Source organism: Lycorma delicatula, chromosome 11, assembly GCF_047948215.1.
Source record: "Lycorma delicatula isolate Av1 chromosome 11, ASM4794821v1, whole genome shotgun sequence".
Classification (NCBI taxonomy): Eukaryota; Metazoa; Arthropoda; class Insecta; order Hemiptera; family Fulgoridae; genus Lycorma; species Lycorma delicatula.
Window position 1 is genome coordinate 40539982 of NC_134465.1, and position 13753 is coordinate 40553734.

General features: G+C 29.7%; 1 protein-coding gene across 2 annotated transcripts in view; it reads left to right on the forward strand.

Moving 5' to 3' along the window:
• The window catches only part of LOC142332000 (transmembrane protein 53-like), an 87064-nt gene that overhangs the window by 46658 nt on the left and 26653 nt on the right, over positions 1–13753 (forward strand). For both annotated transcript variants that reach the window (XM_075378054.1, XM_075378055.1), the window contains one exon: positions 9774–10091. In XM_075378054.1, coding sequence (XP_075234169.1) covers positions 9774–10091 — 318 coding nt within the window. The remainder of the gene's footprint in view (positions 1–9773; positions 10092–13753) is intronic.

The window sequence follows — 13753 nt, forward strand, 5'->3', positions numbered from 1 at the left end:
ATTGGTAATAATTATTATATACTGTTGGGATGCTAAATAATAAATTTATAATATATATGATTCACGGTGATCCACCCAAGTTTTTTTTTTTCTTTTTTGTCTTCAGTCATTTGACTGGTTTGATGCAGCTCTCCAAGATTCCCTATCTAGTGCTAGTCGTTTCATTTCAGTATACCCTCTACATCCTACATCCCTAACAATTTGTTTTACATATTCCAAACGTGGCCTGCCTACACAATTTTTCCCTTCTACCTGTCCTTCCAATATTAAAGCGACTTTTCCAGAATGCCTTAGTATGTGGCCTATAAGTCGGTCTCTTCTTTTAACTATATTTTTCCAAATGCTTCTTTCTTCATCTATTTGCCGCAATACCTCTTCATTTGTCTCTTTATCCACCCATCTGATTTTTAACATTCTCCTATAGCATAATATTTCAAAAGCTTCCAATCTTTTCTTCTCAGGTACTCCGATCGTCCAAGTTTCACTTCCATATAAAGCTACGCTCCAAACATATACTTTCAAAAGTTTTATTCTGACGTTTAAATTAATTTTTGATATAAACAAATCATATTTGTGAGTGAAGACTCGTTCGCCTGTGCTATTCGGCAATTTATATCGCTCCTACTTCGCCCATCTTTAGTAATTCTACTTCCCAAATAACAAAATTCTTCTACCTCCAAAATCTTTTCTCTTCCTATTTTCACATTCAGTGGTCCATCTTCGTTATTTCTATTACATTTCATTACTTTCGTTTTGTTCTTGTATATTCTCATGCGATAGTTGTTGCGTAGGACTTCATCCATTCCGTTCATTGTTCCTTCTAAATCCTTTTTACTCTCAGCTAGAATTACTATATCATCAGCAAATCGTAGCATCTTTATCTTTTCACCTTGTACTGTTACTCCGAATCTAAATTGTTTTTAAAATCATTAACTGCTAGTTCCATGTAAAGATTAAAAAGTAACGGAGATAGGGAACATCCTTGTCGGACTCCCTTTCTTATTACGGCTTCTTTCTTATGTTCTTCAATTGTTACTGTTGCTGTTTGGTTCCTGTACATGTTAGCAATTGTTCCTCTATCTCTGTATTTGAACCCTAATTTTTTTTAAATGCTGAACATTTTATTCCAGTCTACGTTATCGAATGCCTTTTCTAGGTCTATAAACGCCAAGTATGTTGGCTTGTTTTTCTTTAATCTTCCTTCTACTATTAATCTGATGCCTAAAATTGCTTCCCTTGTCCCTATACTTTTCCTGAAACCAAATTGGTCTTCTCCTAACACTTCCTCCACTCTCCTCTCAATTCTTCTGTATAGAATTCTAGTTAAGAGTTTTGATGCATGACCACCCAAGTACAGAAAATAAAATAAAATGATGGTTACACAGTATTTTACAAAAAAATATCTGAAACTGAAGATGCAGGTTCCATCGAAAATACTTTTGTAGGAAAAAAATAAGGGGAATGTCATTTTATTTTATTTTATGTACTTTGGTGGATCACGTTGAATCATGCGTATTTGAATTATTAGTACAGAGGTTATATGGGTCTTGTAAGGATAGATTTTAGGAAATAACACACACACACACACACACACACCGTGTGTGTGTGTGTGTGTGTGTGTATTATAATATTTGGAAAATTCTGTGACAAATCACAGAATTATAGAAACTCTTACCTTTAATTTTTTTTAGTTCATCAAAACGCTTTCGGGCCTAAGCCCATCCTCAGTGATATCTTTTATAAATTCTTTAACTGTTTACAATTTACACAATACCTCTATTAGCTTTTCACATTTTGCAAAAATTGTTCGTTTAAACTAAAATAAATTTAACAAATTTTAAAAATCTTTAAAATAAATTTAGAACCAATATTTGTTCAGTCAAGAATGAAAAAGTATATACCATAACTATTAATTTATCATATCTTTTCTTTGTATACATACCAACTTAAATAATTTTAATTAGAATGTCCCCATCAAATTCTGTTTGTAGATTTGTAAGGATGAATTCACGTTTATTATCTATATACATATATATATACAATTTTTCTAAAATTTCAAATATTTTATTACTATTTTCATCTATGCTATTTACTTTTTCGGACTATTTCTAAATTATCTTCCAAACGTGTTATATTATGATTATTATTTATCAAATGGTCAGCAACATTTGAGAAATCCATCTTTCTGTTTTTAAATGCTAAGTTAAATTAGAAATTAAGTTAGATCTGTTTTCATTTCTTTAAATCAGTTGGTCTATGTTTATGTAGAAATTAAAGTTAAATTAAAAAAAAAAGAAAAGAAATTACGTTAAGAAATTAGAAATTAAGTTTTGCCAATCTTTGGTTATTCATTATGAATAAATGTCTATAAAGTTGTGTAATCTTCTTTTCCAATTAAGTCTCCTATTTTTTCTGTATTTTTGTAAATTTCTTTTTCACTTTCTTTCATAAATTCGTTTTTAAATGATGTATTCGTTTTATCATTATATATCTTTTCGCAATTGTTGCATTTAATTTTATAAATACCGGAAGAATAATATTTAATTTTACTTTTTCATTTCATTATATGATTATCAGGTTTATATTTTTTATCGTTATACGCATCAACTAAGTTTTCTGTAATTTTATTTGTATAAGAGTATTTTAGATAAACATCTTCACCATTTTTGTCATTTATGGGTAATAATGTAGTAATATTTGTATTTTTTTATATATATATGAATTATATATATTATCAATCAATGATATACGATAACCATTTTTTTATAGCTATATTATTTATACTATTTACTTCGTTGTATTATTTCCGTTTATCGTTTATGCTTTTATTGCTCTGTTTATGATGTTCGTAAAATATTAACCTTTCGGGACCAAGGATGATTAGAATTCCTATTTATAATAATTTCATTTGAGGTAGGTTTTTTTATGTATTCCAGTTATTATGCTTTTCTTTATTTTAATATTTACATCTAAATAATTTATTTTTCTGTTACATCCCATTTCATATTTAAATTTTAAAGTTTTGTGACACGAATTTAATTTATTTAAAATTATTTCATTTCCGTTATTTATAACTGGTTCATATACTACCAAAATATCATCCACGTATCTGATCCACAATACAATTTTATATACGTGATTTATAAATCTGTACGTACTGTGCGTAGTATACACTAGTACGCACTGTGCAGAGCACAATACGTAATTATTTCAAGTTGTACGGGAGTGATGAAAAAATAGTCAAAAAGATTACTCAAAAACTGGACGAAGTTGAAGATGAACCCGAAGTCATCAACATATGTACATATGCGACAAGGCAAAATGCAAAAAAATTAATTAATGGACAGCAATATTTTATGGAAGAAAGTGGTGAAGGAAACCGGCTAGTAGAACTGCGAGTTTGAGCGCCAAATTTGTAGAATGCCAAGGAATTAAAGGGAGAGACAACAGAGCAAAGTAGAAGAGTTAACGTACGGACATTAATGTTCTTTTTTTTGTATTTTACTGCCCATTAAAGGCATTCATTATTTTGATTTGTAAATCAGAGGAAGATGTCGTAGAACAGCAGGAGTATCAAAAGAAGAGGCAAGTACCTTGATTAGAAACCAATGGAAGGTGGTAGCATGGTCTGGATTTGAGGTGGCAGCTTGGACCAGGAGAATAATACTAGACTTGGATAAATGGCTGGACAGAAGTTTTGGCGATTTGGATCCACACAACGCAGCTCATGACTGGTCATGGGGCATTTGAACAGTACCTGCATAGGTTCGGAAGAGGGAAACACTCAATTGATTTTATTGCAATGAAATTGACAACGTGGAACACACGATGTTTAGGTGTCAGCAATGGGCTGATCAGTGAGCTACGGCAGGTCTAAGCAGGATCTGTCCAGAACAACTTTGTAAGTTGATCCTCTATTTGGAGGATACTTGGCGGGATTTTGAATGCTTTTTGTTAGGGCCAAAGACAAAGATGCCAGGACGAGGGGCTTCTAACGTGATAGTGTAGGGCTGGGGTGGACAGCCCCGTTCTTGAGGACCTGCATGCTGACTGAGGTGTGTAGGTTCCTGTGATGGGGCGGGGACTCCATGGGAGTATTAGGCACAGGGCCAAAAAAAGAGACAGAGTCCTGGCCGGTGGTGAGGGGCTGGATATGTCATAGATGGCTTTTGTTCCTTGCACTGCCGGTTAGAGGTAAGCACGGTTATTAAATACTGAGACCTGGTCGCAGGCAGGGGGGACATTTAAAGTTGTCTCTACTTTAAATGTCCCCCCCTGCCTGTAAAGTAAAGTAGTCTCTACTTTAAATGTCATCCTACTTTATTTATTGTTCTATACTTAGGTTGATCAAGTTCTTTAATAAGTTCTTTATATATGCATATATATGCATATATATATATATATATATATATATATATATATATATATATATATATATACATATACATACACACACACATACATTCCTGGATAATTATATAATAGCATAATGCATATTAATAAAATCTATTTTATTACACATACATTCCTGGATAATTATATAATAGCATAATGCATATTAATAAAATCTATTTTATTATGTATACATAAAAATAGAAGCATTCTGATGTTAATTCACAGAGCAAACTCTTGAATAAACATGCGTCTTATAAATGTCATCAATTAATAAATGGTTTCAAAATTTCCGTCTTTGTTTTAATCAAGATTAATTGAATGTCTACTGGCAGTAATTTATAATTACAATTACTGATTTAAATTATTCATTTAAAAAAAAGTAAGCATTCTTAAGAATTAATTTCAAGGTTAATTTTCTATCATCTTATAGAAATCTTTATCAGCTATTTTTAATTAATTTATAATCAATTGTTCTAATTTTTTTATTTTAATTTTTCATTCTATTGTAATCTTTTAACCTTTAAGTATCATTTATATCTTATTCATTCACATGTCCGTTTTTATTTAATAGAATCGGCAGACCAAATTATCATAATGCTTGTTCGAACGAGAAGGAATATTGAATAAGGGAAAGGAAGGGAAGATGAAAAGGACACAGACAGTCTTGATTATTTTTTTATGCGATTTAGAAATTACATATATACCATATTATAATAGAAAAATAACTTTTCAGTAATTAAATTAAATTATTGTTTCTGTTTGAAAACTGCCAGGTTTCTAATTCCACTCACAGTATTCCACAACAGTGCTATAAGGGTTACACAAATAAAAATAAATGATATGATTATTTTAAAAGTGCTCAAAATTCAGTGGAACTTTATATGTTGGTTGAGTTATTGTTTCAGATTCTGTGAATCAAACTTTGTGATTGTTCAATGAATTTACATTATTTTTATTTATTTTTGCATGGCAGAATGACAGATCTAAAAAGCAATGAGACTTAATTGCATTGTTGCTTGTTGCTTTCTGATATGTTGCTTGGTGAATTATTTAATATGCTCGTAACAAATAATATTAAAAAAATATATATATAAATTGGGTGAAATTGGTGTTTAATTTGAAATGGTAAAGTTTATTTAATAAACTGCAACTAACTGATTTAACATGGCTTTAAAAGTGCATGTTACACTAGATCATAAACATTACTAACAGTGTGCATGCACATATGTACACACTTTTACATGTTGAGCTTTTTTTAAACATTTTTTTTTAAAAATATTACTGCTTTAACTTTATGGTATCATTTTTGTTTAGCATATTTCGGTTTGGCTTAGAGAATGTTGAATTAGCCGGAAACTTTGCTGAGCTTGTTTATCTGGCAAATTTTAATCATAGTTTATTAGTGAAATTTATGATTTATAATCCAAAAGTACAAGTGATTTTCTAATACGATCAGTAAAAGGGATTCAAGAAATCTGCTGCAGAACTGCATACACAAGTTCAACATTTTTTTTTACTTTTGCTTGTTATATCTCTCTTAAGTTATTTTACAGTGTACATAGGTATTCAAATCATCCACGGTCACTCAAAATTAATACATATACAAACATAGTTAATAGCGCAATTAATTACACACAATATAATGAAAATAAAAATAAATTAACAAAGAAATAGATATTGTAAAACAAATTGTTATGTATAATGGTTGTAGTAAATTTTTAATTGATAATACATATAAAAAACAAATATTAAAAATTAACAATAATGCATGTCTAATACTAATAAATGAAACACAAAAATTGACAATGTATATTTAAAATATGTATATAATGATAGAATGGTTGAAAATATCACAAAGGTTTATGATAAAAATAAGTTTAAACCTGCATACCAGACAAACAGTCACACAATAAAACATTTAAAAAACATTAGATATACTTATTCACATATAAAAGGTAACGACTGTGGCCATATTTATTTAGGAAAGACCAGTAGATCTTTCAAAACCAGATTTTCTCAACATTTCAGATAATATAAAAATGGAAAATTGGTTTTTCTAATGTTTCTGACCATCTTATTGATAATAAACATTCAATATCTGATATTTACACTAATTTGGAAATATTAGAAATTAAAAAATGTAATATGAATAATAATAATGGGGTTTAGACATTTTAGAGAGATTTTAGGTATATAAATATAAAAATGGATTCAGCTTGATCAACCAGTAAACAGAGTATGAGGATGACAATTATAAAGGCTGCAATAGATACCAGCATTTTATCAATTAATTTTTAGTTTAATCTATTTAAAATCCTACACAGTAGTATGATATTGTCTAGCCAAACCACATATACACATATTCATTCTTTTTTAACATAATAATCATTTTAACTTTTTAATTAATATTTTTATATATGGAATTTTTAACTTTAATTTTAACTACTAATTTTGAATTTAAATCTTAAACTTTAAATTTAAAAATCTTATAATTTTAATTCCATTTCATTTGATTTTAAAGTTTATATTCGAAGTTGTAGCAAATTTTGTTTTATTGTATTTATCAAGATTTTATTTTGTTAATGTTGTGTATTTATAATATGTAATTTTATGTGAACAATAAAAGATTGGATCAACAAAGATGCAAGAAAATCATGAAAGTACTCTTGTGTATGTATAATGATAAAAGGTAAGTGTCATCCTACCTAATTTAATTTTATTCTGTACTTGGTGGATCAAGTTGTTTGGTGTATGAGTACTAGCTTTTACCCGTGGCTTCGCTCACGGGTAACTATCTTGCCTATGTTGTTAGGTCTAATATTACCATCTGCGCTAATCGCATCTTGTAGATGAATGTAATTTTCAGCTCGTAATTTCGTCTGGTTTATAGAAATGTAATGAAAGTGTTCACTCTCTACTTTAATATACATATCTACCAAGAATTGATGAAAGAGTTGTCTTGACCGCGAAAGGATATTGAATTCGTGCTCTCGAAGCATCATGTGATACGCATAAAAGTTCATACAGGAAACGTTTTTATTGGGAACTGGCTGTCTTGTTGTTGGATTAATGACTGGAATATTGAAATGATATCCTGGCTCACCTTTACTGAAAATTAACGGGTACTGTAAAGCATCATAAAATTTACAAGTATCGGCTACACGTTTCAGCGTATTATCATGTGCCCGTAACACTATGTCTCGTGGAGAGCATGGGTCACCAGTAACCAAAACAGCAACTTCACAACCAAAACAGCAACAGCTTGGCGTTCAGCTTGCTCATCTAATCTTTCTTGTTTCTGAGAAGTTGTTTCACCAGCCCTCAAAGCACATTGTCGCCTCGCTTGTTGTTGTCGTCGTCGTCTTAGTTCTGCGTGAGTGGAAGATTTTTGAGTTCGAGCAACTTTTGCCACCCGGGCCCGTGATGAATCCCTGGACAGGTTAGATTTGCACTTCCGAGGCATTTTAGAAAAAAAACAGAGTAAAAACTGAAAATAGCGTTAGAAGTAAAACAATAAACAGGCACCTAACCTCAAAAACTGGAAAAGTTTTAGTATTGCTTAGAAGTGACAGAAGAGTAACAATAAATTTAGGAGGATTCGAAACAGCAGAAGCACTATACTCAATTGAATAGTGATTTGACCATCGGTATTACAGTGTTGGATTGGCACTTTATTTCATTTACTTACTGGAACGCCAGATGGCGTTGAATTTGGTCAAATTTTTTGTCGGACGATTATACCTACCAATATAAATTTTTTTACCCTCCTGAAAAAATATTGTTTTTTTTTTACTAAAAAGTGTCCTATGTCCTTCGCAATACCTTTGAGAATATGTGTACAAAGTTTCATGATGATCAGTTGAGTAGTTTCTGCGTGAAAGCGTAACAAATAAACAAACTCACATTCACATTTATAATATTAGTAAGGATGTTATTATAAATTCATATCAGTGTTTAACCAGTAGTGCTAAAATTTTAATTTTATGTAATGCAGTGAAATAGGGCACACATAAAAAATTAATTCTTATCTAGTTGAATTTATGTGGTGACAAAAAATATGTTAATGCTGATGTTTTTGATAAAATGTAATTCTAAGTATTGTAGAATAATTGTTGCCTCAGTGAACAATTATAGTAGTTCATCGTGTAATATTATAAAAGTTAGATATTGAAAATTTGGATTTAAATATAAGGGAAGAAAAATATAATTAGTATATATATATATACTAATTATATAATAATTAGTATAAGAATATATATATATATAATTATATAATTAGTATATATAATTAGTATAATATATAATATATATAATTAGTATAAGAATCTGTAGCAATTATAAGAGTAGAAGATGAAGAAAGGGAAACAAAAGTGAAACCTGCCCCTGTTGCTTTTCAACCTGAGCGAAGAAGAGAACGATACTGCAACTGTAGGAAACATTTAAGAGTGTAGTAACTGTACAAGTAATTCAATACAAAACAAATTAAATTTGTAATTCAATAGGATAGCATATCAAGCTATCTTGCTTAATATGGGACTTTGTACATATCAAACAGCGGAAGAAAAGAGATCAGTGTTCCAGTTACTTGTTTAATAATGATCATTGAATTATGTGTGCTACAAGTAAAAAGATGCTGGTTGCAAAGTATGTGTAGTAATAAAATCCCTATAAGCCAGAAACTTTTGAAGACATAATAAACAAAACAAAAAAGAAACTTTAAAAAGCGACTTAAATGCCACTGTCACATCTACATCAAATACCAGCCCTTACATCAGTCTCACAGCTGAAAAAGCTTTATTTAGAAAAAACTAACAGTCAACCAAAAATGAAATGCAATGTAGTCAGTTTTTAGGGAATAAAATATTTTATAAAACTGAAAGCCTCATTTCTACAAAAATATTTTAATTTAAAAAAAAAAAAAAATATTGATTATTTGTTATATAATTTTTATTTCAGTTGGCCTTAATTTAAATTAAGTAAGTAAGGAAATTGCCTAATTTTTTAAAAAAGAACAATTTGATTTTGATATTCAGTGTCTTGTATTGAATGAATCAATTTATGTAAATGTATGTGTTTATAAATATCCTCTACATTTGCATAAAGCTAAAACTTTAACCCCTCTCCATACTGTAGAATTAATACTTTATTTTCACCTTGTGTCATTGACAACAACTAGTTGTTGATCTGCTTCATAGATTCAAAACTGACAAGAAGGGTAAGATACAAAAAAATTATACTTTTTTATTTTTATTTTTGATTAAAATTATACTTTATTTCATTTTACTGGTTACATTAATTGTAAAAATAATGACAATTAAATGTGTAATATTATTATTCACTTTATTTGATTATTTACCTGGTTGTTTTTTTTTTTTCAGAGCAATCAGTTTTTGATAATGTCTGTTACATCAGATCGTCAGTTTTCAAAACAAACATTAACAAAAAATTTAGATCTGTTAACAGCCGATCCGGTTAAAGTTTCAAAAATCAATTTAGGATCACAACAAAATGTTCCGATACAAACGAGTGTTCTGGAAACAGATCGCCCAAGACCTTTAGTCGTTATGTTAGCATGGATGTTAGCGCGGCATAAACATTTGGCTAAATATGCTCAGATATACATTAAACGTGGTTACGATGTATTAACTGTTAGTATTACACCTTGGCAGTTGCTATGGCCTATGAAAGGATGCCAGGTATGTTACTATTATTACTGTTTTATTTATGAATATAACTTATTTCATTTTGTGCATATGTATGTACGTATGTTTTTATTTTTAAACTCTTAATACTTAATTCTCTTTCAACTTTTTAATAATTTTGGTATAATTTTAATTGTACAACTCTGAAAAATAAGCGGTTGTCTCAGCTTTGACTTCATTATTTGACGTAAATCTTTGTCCAGCAAGCCGTTTCTTCGGGGGTTTCGCCGAGGAAATAATCACTGAGAGTCAAAGTTGGCAAATAAGGTGCATGTGGAAGCATTTCAAAGTGTAGGTACTGGAGTTTTGCAGTAATAACCCAAGAAATGTGTGTAGGCACATTATCATGATGAAAGAACACTTTCTTTTTGACCAAATGTCGATGTTTAGCCTGACTAGCAAACTTAATAAATCCAGTAGTGAAACGTAATACTACCCAGTGATGGTCGTGTATTTTTCCAGGAAGCCTATAAGCACCTCACCACAAGAACTTAAATAAAGCTTAACCGTGACTTTTGCTGCAGATGGAACCATTTTTACTTTCTTTGTCCCATTTTCATTTGCTTACAGCCTGTCACTGTTTGGTCTCTGTCATGTAATGGTGAATCCATGTTTCATCTACTGTTATAGAATGTTGAAGAAACTTAACAGAATCGTATTTAAATAACCACCCTCGAGAAATGTTCAGTCAAATGTGTTTTTTGTTTACTGTTAACGAACTCATCGGCCAGTGAGCGAAAAGCTTTTTCATATTCAAAATATTGTATAAAATGAGCAGACATGGTCTATCAAAAGGTTTGTGATGTCAGCAAGCTCCATATTCTCAGCTCTCAAATCTTTCCAGATTAAAAGTATTCTTTACTGTGAATAAACCGTTTATGCAGCATATCCTGGGAGATGTTGGCCAGAACTAAAGGGATTGATTCAATGTGGCAAAATAAGCAAAAAAGTTTGCCATTTTGTAATTTTTTTTTCAATAAATATGTGTATCTAAAAAATGGATTGAGATATTTTAATGAAATTTGATATACACTTACCCAACAACATTTTCTACAAAATTAAATAAGTTTGAAAATTGAAAAATGGTGGCCATTAAAATTTTTTAACCATTAATAGCTTCGTAAATAGAAGGTTCATGTTTTATTAGATATAATTTTAAGCCTTTTATTGTGAAAAAAATAACATTCTATTTGTCCAAATCGGTTGATAGACAATTGAGATATGATTGAAATTGTTGATATGGCTACAAGAGGATCACAAAAATTATGCAGACCGACAATTTAGTGCCTGTTTTCAATTATTAATAATAGAACATATTAATTATTTTTTATTCTGTTTATGAAAGAAAAACACAAACTGATAGATAGAGGAATACTGAAGCGAAATGAAATTTGTACACATGAACTTTTTTTTTGTTTATTTGTTGCCTTTAATTAATCATGGGAAACTCTGCTCTGTATTATCATTTCGATATGTTATTCTCTGGAATTTCACATTCTTATTTATGTTGAGGTGTTGTCTGTTCTTTTATCTATAATGGTAGAGAATTGTACACGTGAGTAATTGCATCATAGTTGGTGTTTATTTATTTAATCACCCGTGTTTACCCATTAGCAACAATTTTGCTTATATATATTTCAAATCAATACAAAATATTTTCAAAAAGCAGGGTTTCTTAAGGAAATGTGATTTCATTAGTGGATTTACTGAACCTAGTAAATGATATGGATGTTCATGAATGTAGAATGTATAGAAAGCGGTAAGTCTGTTAACAGTTGTTAACATGTGCAAAAAATTAAAGAGTTTAATAAAAAAAATTATTCATGATGTCCTAGTAGTGATAGAAAAAAAAATTTGGCATCATTACAATTTTAATGAAATTATCTTAGAATAAATCAGTAATAAAAAAAAATCTAAATGACCATCATAGTAGTAAAACTATGACACATATGGCAATTCACAAGATCTGCCTGCCTCCAACCCTTGTAGTTTTAGCAATATAATCCTGACATTTACCATTGGTTCAGATATTTTTTATGCACAGTTTGTATAAAACTGTATAATTGTGTATATACACAATGTTTGTCCAGTATATGTATTCCCCCTTATTCTTTATTGTATAATGATAACAAACATCTTTGTTCTTTTCCTAGTCTAAATTTTATACATGATAGATATTTGTTATTAGGTAAAATTACAAAAGGTCGATTAACTTTCATTCTTGATGGCATCGCAGTGTTTTGCCAGGTATCTCAAATCGAAGCAACTTTTAGTTTCATTGCTCATCAGACCATATGTATTGTAAGTTATGAGTTTTCCCATAACATGGTCCCCAACAGTATAGTTTAGAAACGTCACTTCAAAAAAAGATCATCAGGATGCGATCAAGAAAATGATTGATTTGTGTTTGAGATCAGAATTAGTAGATAACACAAAGATATTTGTGAAAACTGTAAAATGTATTGAGCATTCCCGTGAAAACCGTTACCAGATTAGGATTTGCTGATTCAAGCCAGCAGTACAAAAGACTCTTCTAAAAAAAGATTTGAAGAGAAAAGAAAGTTTTGATTGCAAAAGTAATGTGACTAGTTCTGAAACCAGCGTATAGTACTCAAGTTTTTGACTTGTTAGAGAAGTGTGATATCGATATGAAGATTATGTAATTTTATAAAAAAATTACATATTGCAGCTGGTTAAAACCAGAGTAATTGCCTGCTCTAAAATATTTTATACAATAGAAAAAAAGCGAAATAAGAGATTATATAAATCAATTTATAAACTATATTAATCATAATCTTGTACATCACAAAAATTATTATTGTTTGGCAAACATCTGTTTTAACTTAGATTGATATATCAGGTATCCACTAGGTTGGTCTAGTGTTGAATGCGTCTTCGCAGATCAGCTGATTTCAAAATCAAGAGTTCCAATGTTCAAATCCTAGTAAAGGGATTTTTATATGGACTTTTATATGGATTTGAATATTAGGTCATGGATATTGTTGTTCTTTGGTGGTTGGGTTTCAATTAACCACACCTCTCAGAAATGGTCGACCTGAGACTGTACAAGACTACACTTCACTTACACTCTTACATATCCTCATTCATTCTCTGAAGTAATACCTGACGGTGATTGCTGGAGGCTAAACAGGAAAAAATTGATATCAGGTGTTTTGTAATAGTATGTAAAGTTACATTATAAAAATAAACTCTGCCTGAAGTAATTATAAAAATTATAATGATTAATGAAAATAAATAATACACTTATTTTATGTTTTGTATGCCTTAGTATGTATATATTATGTTTTACTAATTTAAACATTTGATTAATTCAAAATATGATATTATTATACTCTAATTAAATATTTATTATTTTCGTACCCCATTGTCCTACATGATGTTTATTTGATGTGAATTTTAAAAAGTATTACATAAAATATATAAAGTAAGAGTATTACTGCATGTATAGGTAAAATGAAAATCAAAGAATAATAATAACACATTTTACGACAAAACAAGAAAAACATATATGTACATACATTAGTACATAAACAGAAAAAATGTGTTGTTTGATATAATTTTTTAATATTAAAGACGTTGCAGATGATTGATTATACATTGCGCGCATGTACACACACAAATATATATACATACAT